At 37.1% G+C, this 22,828-nt stretch overlaps 2 protein-coding genes across 14 annotated transcripts in view; one reads left to right on the top strand and one right to left on the bottom strand.

The window, feature by feature from the left end:
• Positions 1-1,621: 1,621 nt before the first annotated feature.
• crema (cAMP responsive element modulator a) lies at positions 1,622-14,494 on the bottom strand. Of its 4 annotated transcripts, none has more exons than XM_008433885.3 (8): positions 14,378-14,494; positions 12,943-13,056; positions 12,728-12,856; positions 10,102-10,190; positions 9,887-10,029; positions 8,833-9,009; positions 3,812-3,971; positions 1,622-3,212 (listed from the first exon to the last, which is right to left on the bottom strand). In XM_008433885.3, the coding sequence occupies exons 2-8, from the start codon at positions 13,048-13,050 to the stop codon at positions 3,068-3,070; spliced, it is 951 nt and encodes a 316-aa protein (XP_008432107.1). In that variant the 5' UTR covers positions 13,051-13,056; positions 14,378-14,494; the 3' UTR covers positions 1,622-3,067. The 4 variants fall into 4 exon arrangements, with proteins under 4 accessions (XP_008432107.1, XP_008432109.1, XP_008432108.1 ...); XM_008433887.3 differs by having other exon boundaries at positions 8,833-8,995; XM_008433886.3 differs by lacking the exon at positions 14,378-14,494 and adding an exon at positions 13,991-14,089.
• Positions 14,495-21,082: 6,588 nt separating this feature from the next.
• pard3ab (par-3 family cell polarity regulator alpha, b) overlaps positions 21,083-22,828 on the top strand; it is a 277,414-nt gene continuing 275,668 nt past the window's right edge. For all 10 annotated transcript variants that reach the window (XM_008433894.3, XM_017309968.2, XM_008433899.3 and 7 more), the window contains exon 1: positions 21,083-21,501. In XM_008433894.3, coding sequence (XP_008432116.2) covers positions 21,382-21,501 — 120 coding nt within the window. In that variant the 5' untranslated portion in view covers positions 21,083-21,381. The remainder of the gene's footprint in view (positions 21,502-22,828) is intronic.

Raw genomic sequence — 22,828 nt, 5'->3', positions numbered from 1 at the left:
AGGATTGATAATTTGATTGGTTACTCAGCACTTGAGTAGACTTTTTAGCCAAATATTTGTTCACTCTTATTTGAATAATTTCTTGGATACTTTTTATTTTTACTTGACTGAAAATATGTTGAAAAAGTGCTACTCTTCATTACTCTCCCCACCGCTGGTTAGTAACACATTATAACATGAAGGTTTTCATGTTTTCTGAAAATACATTAATAGCAATCAGACTGAATGTTCAATATTAATATCAATATACCATGCTCAAGGTGTTTGTGTAGTTCAGTTTATGATTTAGGTTGCAGTAACGTGTTATGACCAGCAGAGGGCTCCCGCTGCCGCCTTAAGGAATCACCGATCGCGTTGCCAGGGTGACCGGCTTCAGCTCTCCTGTAGGCGGCTTGAAACAAGGTGGAAATTTCCACTCTAGCCGAGCTGGAGCAAAGGCCGTGAAGATGTTTGAAAAGCAGCGTCACGAAACGTTAACTGGACGAGCTCACTTAAACTTTCACCTTCTCTTTTGGTTCTGACGTAAGAGAGGAAAGAGCAGAGAGCAGTACAGCTTGTGCTTAGACTGCAATAAATCAGATTCACTGAGAAAGAAGCCAACATTATTTAAAGGTCTCACTTGAAAACTAAAAGTACTCATGAAAACGTTTAGGAGACTTCATGCCATCCCAGTTGTAACTTTTTCTCTTACTTTAGTACATTTTGTTTTTCGAGTGTCTTAACACCTGACGTGTTTCTTTAGCCTCACCATATGTATCTATAAAGCTATAAATCAATTTGTCAAAATCAAATAAATACCCCTAAGAAGCACTTGGTAACTAATTAAAAGATGATGGTGTCAGTGGACCTCTCCCGATTCACAAATGTAAGTTATACTTTTTTTTTTTTTGCCTAATTGTAACATAAATTCTACTTTTTTTCCCCGTCTTGTTTATGAATGATGGCAGGATAATCGTGAGCTGGATAGAGGCATTAGGACTCGTGGCTCATGATGTAAATCAGATGATTTTTGTGCTATCATGGTAATCAAGCCATTTTTTAATAACTACCTGTTTTTACCAGTTTTCACTGATATTCTTATTTATTTTTGATGAGCTCCAAAGTCTGTGAGGTAGGAAACCCTCCTTACCATCACCCTAATCTTTAGCTCTGTTTAAGATTCTCTATCAGATTCAAGTCTGGACTCTGATTGGTTTGCTCAAAACATTAATATTACTTCCAGTCTAAAGAGAGATGTTGGTAAAAATTAAAACTCTTGTTGAGTAAAATTTCTGGATTTTCTACCCACTGAATGAAGAACAAATATGTTTTAACAACAAAGAAAAAATACCGAGATGGTAAAATTCAAAAAATTTAACAGCCAATCAAACTTCTTAATTTCAAGAAAAGTAATAAAGTTTATTAAAAATCATGTAATTCTGATCATTCTAAGTGATCTAAACCAGAAAAAGTGTATTATATAGTGAGGAAAATCTATTTTTGGCTCTTTTGGCAGTGTGTGTAATTATCTGGTTTAAACTGTATGTTGGTGTTCTTTCACTTTTTGCTGCATTGATTAACAATTTCTTGGCTTTGACAGCAAAACTGACTTCATATCGACAAATAAAATAATCCAAAGCTCTCAGGTTTAAAAATTTTATTAGATAAACAAAAAACAGTTGTACAATTCAAACACAAAAATACACCAAGAGAACACAAAAGATGAAGTTATTTAAACCCAAATAAGCTAAATGCAAAATAAAATGCGCCTCACTTTATATTAAGAGTTGAACTGAATGAGACTCCTCTGAAAGTACAAACTGCAATAGGAAATCTGATGACAAATATGCAGATGTTACGGAGTTAAACAGTAAATAAATACTTTACTGCCACTAGAAGAGCTTCAGCACCCAAAAGGCAAAATTTCAGTATGATTAACAGAAATTAAAACAATTAATAAACTCAACAATGTCAAAACAGACAGAAGTGAAGCAATCTTTTACCTGTCAGCAGAATTATTAAGAAGAAGCTGCATTTTAAAATAAAGTGTCCTTTAGAAAACAGACTAAGAAACTGGCATCACCCTTTGAACAGAGTATCTTCAATAATCAGAACACAAACAAATACAGTTTTCTTTCATCATCGAGGGATTTCAGAAACAGGGCGCTCATTTAAAACTTAAAAACAGTTTATGCTGAAGTTTTTAATATATATAACACATGTTCACAGAATATATGTTATTTTAAAGAATTAAATCTGAAATCTTGTGTTACTTTCTGTAACACAAGATTACAGAAAGTAATCTTCGTGCAGAAGATTTTGTACTTTCTTTGATTTTGATTTTATACTCGTTTCACTTTAGCAGAGAAAAATAAATTTATTTTGATATTTACTAACATGGTTTACATTCAGGTGTTGTCGTCTCGCTTGCAAACAATGAATTCTCTTTTACTTTCATTTAAATTTTAAGAGAAACATTTTTTAAGATGGAAATAATGAAATCAGTGACATCACATCTCCCTAATTGTGCTTTTGAGGATGCAACAACCAAAAACAGAAGCTTTAATCGCACATCTTTAGGTAAACACGCTTTGAGTCGCAGCTGCTGGTGGATCTTGTGTTGCCTCCTGCTCATCTGACCCGGGTTACACAAAAATAAAAAACTCAAACAGAAAAAAAAAACAGTTGCTGGCTGTGAGACCTGGCTGACCCTTCCCACCTCCATCACTTCCAGCTGTTTTCTTTTTTGATAGAAATTCTCAGTCGACTTCCAGGAAGCATCTGCGGCTCCTCTTCCTGTCTCCCCCTCCGTTTGACCGGCTCTCGTTGCCTCGCCTCGCCTCGCGCACAACAGCCACAGCAAGCGCAGAGTTTACGACACTCAGGAGTCTCCACATGCAAAGAGCACAGGTTAAGAACAAGAGCAAAACTGGCAAGCTCGCGCTGTCTGAAATCTCCACAACAGTTTATTATTTGGCGTACGTCAGGCCTGAGTGAGCAAAGAAACAAAGACGATTAAAGCAGTTTATTTTTTGTTCTGCAGTCCTTCTTTTCTGATATGTTGCAGCAGTCTGTGAACTGTCTTCTGCTACTCGGCTTTGTGACAGTAAATGTCCTTCAGTGCTTTCAGCTCTTCAATCAGTGTCTTGTTTTGGTTTTCCAGCACAGCTACGCGGTTTTCCAGACATTTGACGTATTCTTTCTTTTTCCTGCGGCACTCGCGCGCTGCCTCCCTGCAGAAAGAGGAGAAACCCCAACGGTTAGTGAGCAAACTGACTAAACACTGGTTTAACTCCTTCAGACCTGATTTTCATCTACAGAGCAAAAACAATGTATCCAACTAGCCATTCAGAATTGAGATAAAGGGAAAAAAATACATTTTATATATGTGTTTGTACTCATAAAAGACATGAAAATACTAAATAAAATAAATGAACTGTGAAAGAAGTTATAAAATGTTTACAGAAACTGTTTATCTTTGCATTTTAACACTAAATAATTAAACGTTGGCTAATATATCGTATCTGCTGGTGTCCTTTGGGACAGACATTCAACTTTTTTTTAAAAAATCCAATAGTATGAGGGCAATTTTATTAGATTGAGATGAACTTAAACTGGTATTTTTGATGGAAAAAAAGTTTCAGAGCAATGTGTGTCTAATAGCTGAAGCTCACTTGTCAAATTAAGATGTAGAGCTTCAATGTCATTGGCTAATAGTAAGTGACAAGAATCACTCAAGTTTATTGGTTTAAGCCCAAAACTGTACCATATCCATTCCAGTTTCATTCATTAATAAAAATGTTTTGCGGCTGTCGAAGTTTCCGTTTCCTACCTGTTTTTCATCAGCCTGACCTCCCTCTTGCGGGTGATCTCCTCGGCGTGCTGCGACGACGGGCTCTGCATGCTGCTGGGAGACGCAGCCATCACGATGCTCTGAGCCAGGCCCGAGTTGGGCGAACGCAGCTGGTAGGCTGGAATGTCTCCTGTGGCAGCTGTGGGCCGACAAGAAACAAAACTAAAGCATTGCTGACCACTTTGCAAACTTCTTTCTCTCTTGTTTCACATAAACTGCATGAAATATAAAGACGGCGTGCAATTTTAGCAGCTTTTGCTTTTTTTATGTTTATATGCGGTGCTTTAAAGCGCCGCATATAAACATGCCATTGTGAACTCTGATTCAAACCTATTCATTCGCAAGGAGTCATCATGTTCTAAATTCCTGCGTCCCTGAAAGCAATTATCTATAAACAGCAAATCGGCTGCCAAATGTCATTTCATGTGTTCATTCATTTTCTCCTTGTAAATGACTTAACCAGTGACTGACGCTCCAGGATTAAACGGCTGCAGCTGCTGGAAGTCACATGTCTGGTCGGCAGGAGAAAAGAAAGACAGAATCCAGTTCGTTCCTTGGTCTCGAAATGCATCCAAATAAAAACACAGAGCCGTGCACAGACGTTTGGGGAGCAGAGCTCAAGTGGAAAAACGGGCACCACCTGCTACTGCCTTACAGGGACAGATTGAACACAAATTTCAAATCAATAACCACATCCTGTCCTGGGCCACACACTGTTGAAAAGAAAGATTTCAGATGGGCACTTTTTTGTCCAGGGGAAAATGGGAAGGTGATCTATCACCTCCTACTGGTGACAGAGTTTATGGTTGGTTTCACTTATTATTGTTTATTTTATTGTTTATCTGTTGATGACTATGCTCTCTACTTTCCGTGGAGAACTTTAAATTGCTTTCTGGAGGACTGACAGATGGATCTGTCGACTGATTAATTAAACTGAATTTTCAACATTTTCTTATGCAGGCGACATCAGCTTAAATATTTAAGAAGAAGCATCTTTATGTTTTACATTTGCTACATCAGGATTAGTTCTGTAGCCCAAAATCTGCACATTCTGCGGCTTAAAGTAGAGATGCACAATATATCCACACCGACATCATATCGGCCGATTTCAGTCCTTTTTTTAACACATTGGTATCAGTCTGATAAATAAACTGAGTCGATGTGAACAACCAATATTTATTTTTATCTTGTTCCCATCTGTTTCTGGTTGGGATTTTTTTTCAAAGGTGTCAAAATGGTAGTGAAACAAATATAATATCGTTTATTGGCCATAACAACAATATTAATGTCGGATATTGATATCGGCCCAAACGTTCAAATTGGTACATCCTATTTGAAAGGATCCCTAGTTTAAAGTAACTTCATTGACAGGACTGGAAGTGTGGAACTGTTGCTGCACACTGCCTGTCAACTGACTGAAAAAAGCCCAACACAGACGGACACATTCAAGCCGATGTAGAATATTTCCAAATGTGGAAAACAGGAACTATCACAGTGGCACCTGTTAGTCTTATTAATGCAAATGCAGTATTAAAGGGCATTATGAGGAGCTGACATTAGATTTAATCCAAGTGTTACTTTTTAAAGTGAACTTGAGCTAAAAGGAAGAATATTCCTAAACTACTACCCATTTTGGTGCTCATCTCCAGCAGCCATTGGGCGAGAGGCGGGTTACCCTCTGTACTGGTTGCCAGGCAACATGGAAACATGCAGGACACCCAACCATGCACACACTCATACCTAACAGTCATGTTAACCTAACAGTCAAGTGTGGGAGGAAACCATGCGTGCATGTTTAGAGCTTGGGATTTGAACCCAGAACCTTCATAACTATAACTGTGACAATAAATATTAGACTATATAGCAGCAGCTTTTCTGGTTTAAATTGAAAAAGTAAATTGTTTTTGCATAAACACAGTCAAACTGGTTATTTCTCAAGGTTACAGCCACAAGAATCACAGAGCTTAGTTGGAACAGCATTTATAGTGAATGACTAAATTTTTTATTTTTTATTTTTTCAAAGACGGTCAGACTATAATATATTGCATTCTTTCATTCTTTTATGGGCCAAAATAAACAAATAATAGTCATTTTCAAAAATGTCCATTCAAGCTAAACATTATCAGCATGGAGGAAAAAGCATTTGGGAGGTGGTGCTGTGCTTATCAAAGCCCTGCTGGCGGCTGATAACTGCAGGAAAGCAACATTTTTCTTAAAAAGGAAAGTAAAGTCATCTGTGGTGAAGTGGGGGGAGCAGCAGCTCTGTTTGTGGTTTCATGTTCTTCTTGAGTTGAGTCACAAGTGACTCAACAAGTAACTGCTCTGCTCTGTTCCCGCTTCTCTTTTTCTCTCTGCACTAACATAGTTTCAGTCTTCTCCACACACACACAGACACACACACTCATTCAAAAAGAGACGCAACAGGTGCACACACACACACACACACACACACACACACACACACACACACACAGAGCGCTGCACTCTTTTCTCTCGGGTTGTGATAACGCAGTGACTCGGGCCGTGCTGACGTCAGCGTGTGCGTCTCTCTCGCACGTTTTGCATTCTCTCTTCGCTGCCTTGCTTGTGTTCCAGGAAACACAGTGACGTCAAAGCAGCATCTATCTCACCCCCCCACCACCGGTCCGGTCCTCCCACTCGCCCCGCTCCTTCACCCCCTCCCTGCCCGCCTGCCTGCCTGCCTGACAACCACTTAAGAAGATCTGTGTGTGTTTTACTGCTTCAGAAAAGACAGCTCTACACAAATAAACTGAACGCTTTCAGATCTGTCGGACTCTTATTTCCAAAAAAAAAGCATAAAGCTACAATGTCCAAATCTACTTCTCAGCTTATCCAAATGGATCAGTTTGAACTTACAGATCGTTTCCATTTCACAAAATAGCACCAATAACTAACATTTAGCAACTTAAATGAGTATAAAAATAAGTGAGTAAACTACCTGACTCAGTCTCATCTCCGGTAACAGCCATCTCTTGTTTCCAATAATCCAGCACCACGGCAGGAAGGAAAAAACCTCAGCAAAGAATCTTCCAAAAATCCTCCTCTACTTCTTTTTTAAATCTAAATCTCCTTCTTTACTCCCTGTTTTCTCTCTGCTCTCCCTCTTTCAGAGTGCTCACACTCCAACTTTGCAGCCCGTTTACAATTACAGGCATTGACATCACTGTGACATCACTGGTGCCCGCTGAAGTCAGTAAAACAGCCTGGATTATAGCGCTGGTTCCTCCCCTTTCTCCGCCCGTGCGGATCAGACGGAGAGGCAGAGAAACACAATGTGAGCCAGGCAGAGAGGGAGGGAGGAGGAGGAAGGGCAGGAGGAGGAGGAGGAGGAGTGTGGCGTATTTTTAGAACCAGTGACGCAACTACAGAGACGCTCAACAAACAAGAGGATATTGTGTCCCAAGTGGCTGCCATGCAAACAGTCGGGCAGTTATTTACTGCCTGTGTGTGTTGGAAGAAGGTAAAAACAAGGAGGGGAAATATAATTGAGGTTTGACATCATTTGTTGGAGGTTATATCCACAAGCTGAGTCCAACCGAATAAGAGTTGAGCCTAAAGAAAACAATTTAACTGCAGGTCTTTACTGGAGAAATGTAACGTTTCTGCTACTGATAATAAACAGGGAAGGTACAGTTTGAGTGGGAAAGTTTGCAAACACTCATTAAGGGACAACATTGGCTTTCCAGGGTGTTTACTTATTACACAACATTAACTAGAGTTACTGTTTGTAATAAGAAGTGAGTGCAAAAGTTTGAATTCACCCAACCTTCCCCACACAGTGGACCCGAGTATTCGCACGGCGTAGCGTCTACAGCCGCCTGGGAGTCGCTGATACCAGTGAATACTTAAGAAAAATGCTAATAACAATCTCTTTTAATAGTTTAAACATCAATTATACCTTAATATGAGTTAGTATGCACAGTGAGAACCGTCTTCCATCCACAGTATTCATCATTTCCTTTCTTGGTGTTAACACCAAACTCTTAAAAAGTAACAAACCCCTCAGTGAAACCAGAACCCAGACAAATGCTGAAAGAAATTCACCAAAGTGGGCGGGGCCAATAGGCACTGAGGGGCGTGGCCAAGTGTGGGGATGAGCTGAGGGGGGGTAAGCAGATCTCAGGTTGTTTTTTTTTTTAAAGAAACTAGCTACGGAGCACTCTAGACGACAAGGGAAACAAAAATGTTTCTTTTGCATTACCTCAAAAAACTTTTGTGTTACCTCGCAATAGGTTTTGCATTCTCTCACAATAATGTACTGATCAGTTCATGCAGCATAATTTAACACTGAATGTCTTTCTTACGGTGGTCACCGTACTTCTGCTACAATGTAAGGTTTTCATAAGATTTTTCTGAGTTTTTTCATGGGGTATTAAAGTCACACCTGACAGTTTTGATTGTCGTTTTGTGATTAATAAAGACCTTGTTTTCACTGAGGCTTTTTAAATGTGTATATATTTGAAATTTGAAATTAACAATTGTGACTATATACAAAATAAACTGCTTTTGCGAGGTAACGCAAAAAAAAAAGGGGGCTCCATAACTAGTGACAAATCTAGCAGTGATTTTGTGACTTTTATGGTGACAACATGTGAAGGAACAAGTCGCTCTGCAGTTTTGCTCCGTCCTGAGGGAGAAGTGAGCGACATCAAGCCACTGGTTTGGTTCCTCCTGGACAAACTACTATGAATTTTACTCATGCACTGCAAAAAACACAACATCTTACCAAGTATTTTTGGTCTATTTTTGAATGGAAATATGTTAATATGCTTGAATAGATAAAACGTAAAGCAACTGTAACAATCTGAACAAACAGGCAGCAGTTGCTATACCTGGGCTTCATCCCCGTTCTGATTTTTCCTCATTTCCTAACTTACAAGTAACTTTTCAGCAAAATATAGCCACTTGTTTTAAATCAACAATCAATAATCTGCCAGTGGAACTGGAGCTTTTTCAGAGTGATGATTGGGTTACATTACCTTGGATGAGCACCTGTCCTCCCTGTAAGAAGAACTGGTGTGATGAGTCTGCAGCCTGCAGGATGGCGGCTCCGGTCTGGGGGGTCGGGGAGCCGGTCACCGTCAGGGTCTGGGCCCCCTGAAGGGTTTCCACTGCTGGGCTGGTCAGTGGGATCGCTCTGCCCTGAGTAATGGCAACTGTGTGAGGTCAGAGTTCAGTTTTAACCAGGCTGCCGCCTCAAATGGCCTTTAATGAAGATTTTACTAATTCCCTTCAATAATTCTTCAGCAGTTTTGTTGATATATAAAAACAAAAACTGGATGCAGGTTTCTAATTTATTCTCCTTCTTAGTCAAAATTATACATAAAAACTCAAATTGATACACCCCCAAGAATACTTGGTTCATTTTCCATTAGTGATAACAACAATCCAGCTGAATATTTGACCACTATTCTTCTCAGGACTGATAAAGTTTGTTTAAACTGAATGGTTTCCCAGCATAGATCATATTTTTAAGCATACACAAACTTTCACCAGGGTTAAAGTCGGGGTTTTGGGAACGCGTTTCCAAAAGCTTAGTGTCAGTAAAGTTTCAAAATGATTTTTGATGTGTGTTTAGAGAAACCTGTTGCTAAAGTTTTACATCTTGCCCAAACTGTCACCTAAAATTAAAGGAAAATAGTCCAGGAACAACTCAGGGATGAATCAGGGATTTTATCCAAATATCACTGGATGTTTGTGTATAATTTTATAAAGCAGACACAACAAATTAGAGAAAATCCATAATAAATTAAAACTACTGCATCAAATTGTCTTTTTAAAATCTTGAAAACTTTTTACGCTGAATCAGAACAGTACAAGAAAAAACTGCTCCAATTATTTGCATATGCTAATGATAACTATATTTAAACCATACATTTTTTTCTTTAATTATAAAACTTCTGATACTTCAGCTGTTTACTAGAAATCAAAGTTTCCAGTCAGAAAAGGAAGGAAAGCAGGAAAATAAAAGCACAGCGTTTCCAGTGTTTAGAATCAGAGAACACATAATGTGAAGTTTTCCTGTGTACTGACTGTACTGCCCGGAGCTGGTTTGGTAGATTGAGTTGGGAACTGATTCTGTGGAGCTGCTGGAGACCGCCGCTTCGTCCTCTCCCTTTTCCTCATCGATTTTAGGAACCGCCGGCGAATCCGACGACAGCTCATTTAAGATTTTTCTGGCGAAAACAAACAGATTTTCAACAACAGGCTGTTTGTCTTCATTTCGCTTTCTGCTGATTGCATCTCACCGATACGACGGACGCCTGGAGAGAAACTCCCGTCTTTTCTGCGTGTTCGCAACCGACCCGCCATCCTCCAGTTCAGCAACTGTAACAATCTGAACAAACAGGCAGCAGTTGCTATACCTGGGATTCATCCCATCCCTGTTCTGATTTTTCCCCATTTCCCCAAATTACAAACTGATGTTGTTATTTAAAAGCATTTTATGCAACACAGACACAAAGGGGTACATAGTTATAAAGTGGAAAGTAAATGTGGAACTAATTTCTATTCACTCCCCCATTAATCCAATTCATTTGGGAAAAACTGGACTTTGACTAGGCCATTCTAAAACATGAACATGCATAGATTTGTGCATGGTAATTGTCCATCCTAGATTCCTGTTTTGCAAGTTTTCCATCAGGATTGTTCTGTATTTAGCTCCATCCATCTTCCCATCAGCTGACAATGTTCCTGTCCCTGCAGAAGAAAAGCAGTCCCACAGCATGATGCTGCCACCACCAGCCTCTTCAAAGCTAACACAGTGAGTATTCTCCTTCTCATTTGCGGCTCATTTACCGCTGTCGGTCTGCAGATCAGTAGCTGACATCAGACCGAGTACAGTAGCCTTATCCAGGTGTGTAATAGTCTAAATGTTGGCACTAATACAGCCCCATATGCATAAGTCTGTCTGTTCTCTAACAAACCTCTGAAGCCTTCACAGATCAGCTGGATTTATACTGATTTAAACTACACACAGGTGCTTTCTGATCCTACTTTTCAGATATTTAGTTGCAAAAAAAAAAAAATGCAAACAACATATTTTCCTTCTACGTCACAATAATGCACTACTTTGTGTTAATCTAACATATAAAATCCAAATAAAATGCAATACCGGGTACTTTATCAGTAACTAAATGTGGAAAACAGCAAGGCATACGAGTCCTTCAGCCAGAAACTGTAAAAATTGTGAGTCAAAGATCTCTAATGTTTATTGTTATTACTTTGTAGCAGGGGGGTGTTTTCTTTGCTCAAGTCATTTTGACGTCAAAGAGGGAATTTGAGCTGGATATAATTTTCAGATTTAATCTTTTCAACCCATTACAAGTATCAACAGAGACTCTACAGACTCCATTTAATGCTGTATAGTCATTTAGTGCATTGCTCTCTAAGTGTGGGTCCATTTTCGCATGAATATGCTTGTAAATGTCTCGCCTTTAAAGTGTATTATTGGATTAAAATTAAATATACAGTAGATCTGGGGTTGTGTCATCACTCTGTTGGCTTTTATGACTCAGACTGAGGCGCAATAGTTGTGTGTCACCAACATAAAGGCTGTTTTGGTATCATTAGACGAGGATATTTGCACTACACCACAGTGCCAAGTTAAACGCGGCTTTATCAGCAATTTCTTTCAACTGTGTTGTAGAATAACAGATTTTATGCTCTGAAAAGAAAGAAATTATTCCACATGTGCATAATGTGGTAGTGTTAATCCTAAGCAGCATACTAGGTATCTTATTTTAGCTTTTAATCAATTTAAATTAGGATTTTCTAAAACTGTTAATCTGAAACAGAATACTGAAAACACAATTACCAAACGCTGAAAACAGACAACAAAACCACTTTGTGGTGTTTATCAGTGCAGCTCCACCGTGCAATTCACAGATTTAATCTTCCTGCAAGCTGGTTTCCACATAAAAACACTTATGAAATGACAATTTGGCTCCACTTTGCAACTAATGTTGCACATTTGCTGATGCCGTTTCCTGTTAATTACTGTTTCATTTCCCTTCTCTAAGCTCTGTTTTGTTTTTTCTTTTAGTGCTAATGTGCTGAGATCTTTGTTCAGTGCACTGGATTGAAAAAGAAAATGTATTTATTTCTCAGTCAGAAAAGCTGAGCTTTTCTCTTGTTTGCATTGTTTTCTGCAACTGTAGTAAGAAACAAACAAACAAACAAAAAATCTTCTGCATATAAAGCTTAGTTTCTGACGTGTGAAACTTCACACAGAGCTGCTGTTCATTCACAAACACTGCTACATTATGAAGTCAAGCTTTAGATCTGTGGATGTTTAGATGTGGACCTAAATGAGATTCAGAGTTTTATTTGGATGCAGATAAGCAACTAGAATTACACCAGAGCCAATGGAAAAACGACATGCAGGTTAAAGGGTTAAGCTATGACTAACAGGAACTATACTGTGCATTTATAAAACTAACTAAAATATACTGAAATTGCAGATATAATATCCTTCGTTTTCATGTTTATGAATCTATTTATTAGCCTTTTGAACTGATGCGGCACTTACAATAGTCCGCAAAATGGCGACAGCAAAAGTTGAGAGAAAACACAAAAGTCAGTTGGTTGTTCAGTAATAATAATAATAATTGAATAATCTGTTGAGTATTTATTACCCAATAAATGTATACATAATCACAATACAAAACTTTGACTTTTTTAATTCTGTACTGAAAAATGTACCAAAGTATGAAAAAACTACAACTACTACTAAAATTAACTAAAACCAAACCATATCTAATTAATGAACACAAGCAAACACACACAAATTAAAACTAACTGAATTAGACAAACAAAAAGCCACACTGAAGTAAAGCTAAACTATAAAGAAACTATTAAAACTCTGGCTCCCACCTGAACAGTCTGGACCTGTGGGGACTGGATCACCGAGGTCTGAGGGGCTTGGATGAGTCTTTGAACCGACGTGGTCAGACCATCAGACAGCTGGACAACAGCAGCTTCAGACTCTGTTTTCAACAAAACCTGCTGGTACAAATCAATGACGTCACACAGAAATCTGCAGACGTAATACCTGACAGGAAGCAGCAAACAGCTCAATGTGAGCGAACCTGACTGGAGTCCACAGGAGATGAGTTGGCATCTCCGTGATCCTTCTCTCCATCTGTCACTGAATCATTTAAACTGCTTTCCAGCTGAGACGACACCAATGAATCCATGGTCACCTAGGCATACGCACAATTATTAACATGGCAACGGTGACGAACACCAACCGGTATCAGGCAGAGCCTATGGGTTTCTCGACAATACATTTATTGTAAATATCTCCTTTATACACATCAAATCAAATTTTATTTAATTTTATTTTTTGCATCATAAAAACACAAAAATAAACAACTGAAACGTTACATTTTTCTAAGAGCTGTCAAATAAAGTAATGTTCCACATGGCAAAAGTTCAATTGCTTACTTTTGTAAGTAAATTGATTTAAATTCAAATCTTTGATGAAACTGATTGTCTTCTCAGTCTGTGAAATGTTTGCACTGACTTACGCAATGTCTTTATTATATGTGGCTGCCCACTGGTAGAACTGGTAACCAGTTCAAGTTGCACAACATATCTGGGACCCATATGTTTACCACTTCTGACCCAAAGTTTTCATTCATTAAACAGAAGATCTATAGTTTTAAACCATTAAATAATGAGTTTCTACAATACATATATTCCCCTAAAGTCACAATTTAAGAGTTTGGAAAAAGATTGTTTATATTTTTATATTTTTAAAATAATTAATCGTGGGTAAACTTTGGGAAATGTTTGTTTTTCGATGTTTGGAAAATTAATGAAAACTACTTTATACTTAAAATACCAGTATTTATCATAAGAAGATGACAAACATTTAAATTCTCAGCTTTAAAGCTTTACATTTTTACTCATGAGAAAAAACAAAACTCTTAAATGGTTGCAGAAGTCACGATTTTAGAGGTGCAGATGATGTGATCCAGATTTATATTTTATTTACACGGAACCACGCCTTGGGTAAATAACATGACAGCGAATGAACGTGAAAGGTTAAACGTTTTATTAACGGGTTGGACAAAACTTCAACTCTCAGTTTTAGAAATAAAATTTCAAGTCTTAAAAATATTATTCTCTTACTTCATCTTTAGATTTCACTCCTGTATTCTGTGTATATTTATTTCAGTAAAGTTAGTATATTTTCTCGAGACATTAGGTTAAAATAACTGACGTCTTCAAGATGTTTTGCTTCAAAAATGTTTTATTTTGAAGAGGAATCCTTCACTCGTCCTCCCAGATCTACGTTACACTTTCGGACTTGACGCAGAGCTGCACAAACTGCTGACAGCCGAAGCTTCTCATATCATTTTTTTCCCTCACCATGTTGTTCTGCTGTCTACTGACGACAACAACAAAAAAAAAACTTTTATCAAGGAAAAAATTCGCACCGGGGATGCGTTTGCGTACTTTCCAGCGGCTCGGCGCTGACCCTCCTAAAAAGAAAGTGACAGCTTTACGGCGACTTACCGAAGTTTTTACGTAGTCTGACTCGTCACTAATGACAGTATGGGTGGACGGCCTGCGCCTCGCCTTCTCTCACGTAGCTCCCACGTCAGCGCTGATGATGCTGTGCCGAAAATGTCGCTCGACGTGTCAGTTTAACTTCGAAGATCGTCTAGGGAACGCAAGAGGAATCACTTCGTTACTTTTGTTCTAGTTAGCCCGTAGGGTACAAACACAGCAACCGTTGGCACAAATCGTCTTTTGTAGACTTTTAGCTAGCCAAAGGGGGAAAAGAGAACATTTGTAGTCACGATTTTCACATAATGTTCCAGAATAAGTAAATTTTATAAAATGTTGAACTTTGCTGTTTTTCTCCGTGTAACCCGTCTTTTTACGACCTAACCATATTGTTTACATAAGGTAGCGGGCACATGTAGAGATTAAAGATAATTCGTTGTACTTTAATTCGTTTTACTAACTTTGGCTCTGGTTGGTTTTGTTGACTTTGTAAACTGAAGGATTTTATCATATTAATGACTGAAACTTTATCTTTACGTTAAGCCTACTTTAACAGTATTGACAGGCATATCAAGACGTGAACCTGAAAAACAAAAAACAGTTTTGGTGAAAATATGTTTTACTAAATAAGGTACAAAATTTATATGGTCTGGTTTTGTGGATGTTTTGTTTTCAGAGCAGAGTAATGTCGCCCCCTAACGTCTAATAGATAGTATTACATCAACACTAAATCGTGCACATACCAAAACGTTCAAATTTTTTCTTCTTCTTTTATCAAACATGCGTCGATTTTAGTTAATAAATAATTCGATATGATAAAATAGTTCACTTTTTTTAATTTACATATGAATAAATGAATACAATCTATTATTTATTGAAGATATTGTATGTATGTAAATTCTCAGTATATAAGCATTTAAATTTTTGAAAATTTGCTTTCTTTGTTATAACTATATCTTAAAATTCAGAGGTCATAACTAGCATAACACAAGGGAAAAATGCTTTTGCTTATGAAGTACAGTGTTTATCAGTAATGTTAGTAACTAAGTTGATCCCAGCCTTTTGATGTCATGACGTCTGTGTTCCCATTGTAATTTAAAAGCACTGTAATCTTCTGTGTTCTTGGTGAAAAATCTTTATTTAGATCTGACTCTAACTGACCCCAGAGTCACCATCTGTCCCCTGTGCATGCCACAGGAGACCGTGCTGTTCAAACACTGCCCCCGCTGTTATCAAAGAGCGCCATCCCACAGGGCAAAGCTTCTGCTAATACTCAGCAGTGTGATAAAAATAAATAGAGGAAAAAAGATCAAAAGAAAGTGTTTCCACCATCTCTCTGGCTTGAGGCAAAATGTATGACTTGCAGGTAAGAAAAGCCCTCTTACAATGAAAAATACAGCATGTTTTCATTTTGGATGTTTCTAAGTTTTACATACTAACATATGTAAGTAGTTAGAGCTGTTGCATTTTATTTTCTCAGGTCTGTATCATCTTACCCTGCTGCTGTCCCTCATCATGGCCGACGGAGGTCCAGATGGCCGGAGAAGGGGAACCTTCGGGTGGCTCAAAAGGCCGACAGCAGGGAGTCACACCGACTCTGTGCCAGACAACTCTTTAGCACAAAATTAGCCTGGGATAGACGCAGAACACAATTACATGCTGCTAATACCATCAAAGAGACGTTCAGGCATCTGCTGTGCCCTTTTCCTGCCTGACTATCATAATCTAAGAAACTTCACAAATATTTCGGTTAAATCAAACTTGAGGATATCTTTATTTATGTTCTTAGTAGCTTCTTATAATTGTAGCATATGAATTAATATAAATATATTTAATGTTTAAAAGGAGATAATGCAAGAATTTGATTGCTGCATTTTAAAGCAGTGATTTTAGAACAGAGATTAGAGCTGAGATGCTTTGAGTGCCCTCCATCCTAACCGATCTTTGTTTTGCAAAAATTCAGCATCATGCAGGTTTTTAGTAAGAATACTTCATGAAAAGCAAAATTATGTAAGTGTGTTTTCAATATTTATGATTAAACTGATTACTGAAGTACTTTTCACTGTGTAAAAAAAAAAATTACTTATTTTTTTCAGATTCAATTATAGATAATAGACAAGTTTAAGTCGGTGGATTTCTCTTGTAATCATTTCCTGACTTAAGAAGATCAACACACATATGCTTTGCTTAAATGGAATGTTTTCTAGTTTTCTCCATTTTGAATACTGTTTTACTAACATACATTTTGTATCACAAGGAAACAGGAAGCCATCTCAATAAAAGAAGATCATATACATTAAAATGCTTAAATTTCTTTTTTTATTCAGATTTTTTATTTAATTACTTTTTTCAAATTTTAACAGCAATTGTGGTGATATCTGTACATTTACTCTTGCATTAATTTTATGACAAAAGGTGTATGAAAAATGGCACAAATGACAACCAGATCACAGCTTTAAATAACAGCTATTTAAATAATAGCTAACAATGACATTTGTTTTTTTTTTCCCCAAAAGCCATTTCTATGTATAGACTTTAAATGGGGACGAGATCTTCAGCTTTTGTTCATTTTTCCTGATCCGTTTCAGATTATTCTTTCATGTAACATTTTCTATATGTTGTTTTTTATGTTTTAATTTATTACTAATTTATTGCTCAATGAAATTGATTTTGTGCAGTGATTAATCAACAGGTTGTTTTTATAAATGACTTGCAGAGCTAAACGAGAAAGAATTAACTTCATGCAGTCTACCACTAGATGTCGCCACTAATCCGGAAACATTTCTCAGTTAACAGTGAATGTCAGGTCTGACTCGTTTTGGAAAATGTAATGCATTTTGAATTTACGCAGCTTATTTTACTTTATAATAACTTTGTTTTATTTATTTTTTTATCATTAAAAACTACTATAAACATAAATGTCAATATAATTTCAACTAACTTGTTTTTTTTGTCTTAGTTTTAAAATATAGTAAATAATATTGTAGGCTTTTTATTGTCACATGGTCATTGCCGTATTGTTTATGCTGCAATGCACTCTGGGTAAATGTAGCAATGTGCATAGCTGTCTGTGGTCAAAAAATCTGTCAAGGTAGCACAGATTGTCAAAACACTGGCGCTTTGCATTTGGATTTAGCTTGTGTCGGTTAACTACTATCTGTTAGAGCCTTCATCAGTTTTGCTCTTACAAATAACTCAAAGTCTTCTGGAGAGAAATGTTGAGAACACAACCGTGGGTCCTTCAGAAATTATGTTCCACTCTTTCCCATTGTGCTCTTCTTTTTTCATGTGGGAAATGATCCAGACTCACCTCACTATTTCATTTTTCAAATTACAGTCAACAGCAACATAATGTGGCATTGTTTAAATTTACACTCAAGTGATTTAAACAACTCGGGTAATGTTAGCCTTCTTGTGTTTACTTCCTGTGTATGTTCCAGTACAGAACGGACATATCATGTCATCAACCCAACATGCATCGCGCAGGTGAAAAAAATGGCAACCTCCATGGGTGAAAAATATAACAAAAGAAGTCTTTTTTTTAATAATTGAGTTTTGATGTATCACTATGGAAGCCCATTTCTGCCACGCTGTAAAAAAAAAAAAAAATTATCTCATTATATTATAGTGAGATAGTATCTCATTATTTTGAGATACTATCTCATTATTTTGAGATAGTATCTCATTATAATGAGATATATATTTTTTTTACAGAGTGTCGGAAATGGGCTTCCATAATCACCAACAGCATTTTTCAGTTAATAGAAAAATTACAACATATTTAGGCCAACATGTTCAAGTAATCGTGGAAATCTTAAACATGATAATATATTTTCTCAGAAAGATTTAACCTGTGTAAATAATGGAAAAATAAAATAGTATTTTTTTAAGTAATTATGAAAAGTGCTGAAAACATTTCAGCTTATTACTTATTTTTATTTTAAACCTGCTTTCACTACGTTTACTTAAATTGTTTTTGTTAATATTAATTCCACATTTTTTATAGTATTATTTTATTTACATTTTTAAAAAACATATATAATTAGATTCGTTTCCAGCATTACACAAAATTGTCAGACTGAAAACATGGAAGCAATAAATGACTATTTAAAACAGACTAAGAAATAAATTGCACATATGTTTTATCACTTTGAGGCCTGAATGAAAGATACTGTGGAGACTCATATGGACTCTTATGGAAAACATGATTTACTGCTGGTAAGCTCTAGTTTTCCTTATGATGAAGCAGATTTAAGCAGCTTTCACTTTCACATGACAGTTTGCTTTTAAGTAGCACTGCTGCTGTTTTTTATTTAATTTATTTAGTCTTTAATTGATCTACTTCCTCCTCAATAAACACTCATCAAAAAGCCATGAACGGATAAAAATGACAAGATGCTAACTTTTTTCCTTTTTTCAAAGCTACTTTTGAAAAAGTTTAATCGTTTTTTCCACTGTTTTATCTTTAGTTTGTGGTTTTGCACTGGAGAGATAAACAATCACCAAGCATTAGTCTAATGTTTATGTTTTATTTTTGCTCCATATGGTTTGGTTGCACATTTTCATAAATATCCCCATAAACACTTGGTCACTTGGTCATATTCTCCACATGTGAAGCTATTTACATGGTTTGTGACAGCTGCTGAGGCTGAGGCTGGAGTCCAGCTGCATGGGAGTTAAAATAACCTCCCAGCTGTGCTGGCATCACATGATGGAGAGCTTCTGTTTTAACTTTAAGCCACAAAACACACACAGTTTCCATGAATCCAGAACCTGGAGATCCTTTTCTTTTTTATATTCCTCACTGAATAAGTCCTTTTGAAACCCAAAGAATTGGGTCATTAGGGTCATTTATGATCCTAAACCTTAGATATTATTAGAAACTGTTTTAATATTCATACAATCTTATTATTTATCTTTTTTGTATTGACTTCTAACTTGCCAGATTTCCTTATGATCTCTGTCTAAGTAGATAAAGGAGTTCTTTTGGAGTTTCTGTTTAGATTTTGTCAGTATTTTCCCCTCCACACCTTCTTGAATTAACTTTTTTTTTTTATTAAGCCAATAAATTGAGCTGAGATTCAAAAAGAGTTTTTAACTCAAGAGATTAACCAAAGTGGCGTCAACATAACCACGAGGGAGAATTTAAAAAAGAGCTTATTTAAAATGGAAACTTTTAGCAGATTTCTTTGGTTACATTTAGGAAAACTATGACACAAATGACCTTATCCCTCATATTTTCAGTCTTTGTCAGGACTACAGGGTTGCTGCTCATATTAAAAACCGTAAAAATAACATTAAAAACAGCAGAATTGTTTGGCAAACAATTATTAATTAAATACTTTAAAACTTTTGCATAGCATATATTTTTTAAAACAAGCGTTTGCTTTTTAGTCTAGATTGTCTTTCTTTAAAATCTTCAGTTATTTCATATTAGCCACCCTAAACTCTAAATAAAACAAATCATTTTCTACATCAAAAACTCTTCACTGATTTCCTAAGTCACCGCTGCTACTTACAGAGTCACAGTGGATCTACCCACTCCCACACTGCTGAGTCTGGCTCTTCAGACATTACCCATCCTGACCACACAGCGGGGCCAGACCTCACTTGTCTGAGGCGTTCAGGAGCTGCTCGTAATTTACAGCTTCACAATCGCCAAACGTTTTGAAATTGATTTACAGTGTCTATTCAGCTTCTTGAGAGAAAAAGTGCAATTTTGTTGCATTCAGAAGTTTTAGGTTTAGTTAATGTCAGAATTTATTTGATTATCAGTAGAACTTTAGGGGAAAAGTTTAGAAAACATTAATTTGTTCCTTTCTATTGATTTTTTTTAAAGCTTTTCTAGTTTTAATTTTTAATAAAAGTACTTTTACAAATCACTATAAACATCATGCATTTGTTTTAGTTAAAATAAAATCTGCACCAACAATGGCACAAGAACTTCAGAGACAGTTTCTCTAGGTTGTCTCTCTGAAAAACACAGTCAGAGCACACAGACTGACACCTTCCTCTTTTGTAATAGATATTTGAATCTTACTTAAAAATCAAACATATCAAATATCCAACTTTACCTGGAAATTGGGGTTTTATCTGAATAATTAATAAATGGAATATTTTGTTACTGCTTTTAATTAAAATCAAATGGCATGTGTTTTTTTTTCTTTTTTGCTTGTGTGCATGATTTTTTTTATTAATAGATAGTAATTTGTATGCATTTTACATCGATACTAGTTAAATAAATCTTTACAAATGACTGCTAATAAGCTGATTTATTCACAAATATTGTGTTTTATCTTTATATATATTATCTGGGTTTCCTTTTTTTCATTGTTCACTTCTAAAGGGTTAGTTTTTCCACCCACAGTTTATTTTTTATTGTTTTTTTTTATTCTGAAAAGCATTTTTATTAAAGGTCGCATGAAAGGGGATGTGAAAACAGTTTGATTTACAAATTGAATGTTGAATAGTTTAAAAAAAATCTTAGAGACACTGAATCCAATCACATAATTTAACAACTTTATAACAAAATACAGGGATTTAAAACTTGTTTTATTTTAAGTTTCTTGTTCCATCACAGGACGATAAATAATTATACAATATCAGGAGATTTAAAGATTTAAAGCATTATTTCCTGAATATTAAATGGCGTTTTTTAAACAAAAGTTTGCTTGTCTTGACTCCGATACTCCTGTTGGCCATTGAACGCAGCAGCGAGCATTAGCTCAACCCGGAGAGAAGGATTGGGATCCAGAGGGAAGGAAGGAAGAAGAGAGAGAGATAGAGAGAGATAGAAGCTAAACAGGTGGTCTGAAAACACAGACAACAATGTCGTCCGGCGGGGAGAAGCGGGACGACATTTAGTCCTCCTTTTTCCAGACAGGAATACCGGGATATCCTCGGGCAACAACAACAAAACCCCCTCCATGCTCCCGTGTGCTTCCCACTCGGATTTGTCCTCCTCGTCTCGGCTTTGCTCCGAACCTGGGGAAGTCCTCGGAGCCTGAGCCATGAAAGTGACGGTGTGCTTCGGCAGGACCCGGGTGGTGGTTCCGTGCGGGGACGGGAACATTAAAGTCCACGCACTCATCCAGCAGGCTGTCATGCGGTACAAGAAGGCTATCGCCAAGGTGAGTGGAGGCTACTTTTCCCCCCTCACGTTGTCCTGGAAGCGCCGCAAGCTCGCTCAAAAATGGCGCAAACTTTTCGCAGACGCAAAGCAGTCGCAGGGGGGGAAGGAAAGAAGGAGGTTCGGCGCTTAGTTTCCCCCTATGTCTTGCTTGTTTTGGTGCACTGGTTGCGGAGATAAGAAAGCGCACAAACTGCGCCGTGTGTCGCTGCTTTCAAAGAAAAGGCGCACCGCCATTGTGGTTCCAGTGTTTGTAAACCAACAGAAAAACTTCCTTAGGGATTCTCCCTGCGCCTCGCTGCAAGGCAGACTGCATTTTCCAGGATCATAGCGGAGGTTTTCACAAATTTGCAAACTTTTCTAGAGTTTCCAGCTCGGCTGGGAGTGAGTTTTTAGTTATTTATTTTTCTCAGCAAGGTAGCAAGTTAGTAAAAGTAGGTCTGCTGTGAGGCGTTTAGGGGCCAGCAGAGGAGAACTGCATCATTTTCCTCTGCAGGATTCCTAATAAAAACAATCCAGCCAGACAGTGTGATTAACTTTATGTGAGTTAGAGCTGCTAACCAGAGAAGTTTGTTGACATAAATGCACAAAAGAGACATTTAAATAAGTTTAAATGAGACTTCTGAGTCCTTAGCTCGCTCCAGATCCTGCAGGATGCTGATGGAAAGCTCCCAGTGCAGGCACGGACCAGAGGCATAAATCCTGGAGATGAAAGTGGAAGACCTGCAGAGGTTACTGAGGCAGCTGCAGATAACCTCTGAACTAACTCGGTGCAGAAGCCTGCGGGGATCTTTTTTCTTTCGCCCACCTGGATCAGATGAGATGGGAGAGAAAATTGCAAGGCTATTTGACATCCATCATACTTGTGGCTTTAAATTTTGCACGGTTTAACAGTTGGTAGCGCCGTTTTGTTGCACCAAGTCTTTCTGCATGGAGTTGCCATTTTTTCCAGTCAGTTTTGCATCAAAGTATCGACTGATCACTCAAAAGTAAGGAAATACTTCTGATTGAATTCAGTTGTTGTCCAGTTGATCAAATGGATGCTTCAGTTTGCTAAGTTTTAGGAAATGCACAATTTAACTGTCCAGATGTAAAAAAATAAATAAAAAATTTATTTTTCCATCTGATACTCAGGTGGTCAAATTACATAGAAAATCCTTTTTTCCTATTCATTAAATGCATCAAAATAGAAAACTTCTCCCTGTTTTTCAACATCTTTGAGTGATGATAATTAGATTCAGCTTAGGGACTAGTGCATTAAAGCATAAATGTGTATAATTTTGTAATTCCTTTATTTGTTTTGTAGGCATCAGAAAATGGAGGTTAAC

Source organism: Poecilia reticulata, chromosome 17 (genome assembly GCF_904066995.2).
Source record: "Poecilia reticulata chromosome 17, P_reticulata-male-v2, whole genome shotgun sequence".
NCBI classification, from domain to species: Eukaryota; Metazoa; Chordata; class Actinopteri; order Cyprinodontiformes; family Poeciliidae; genus Poecilia; species Poecilia reticulata.
This window is presented reverse-complemented; position numbering and strand designations above follow the sequence as displayed.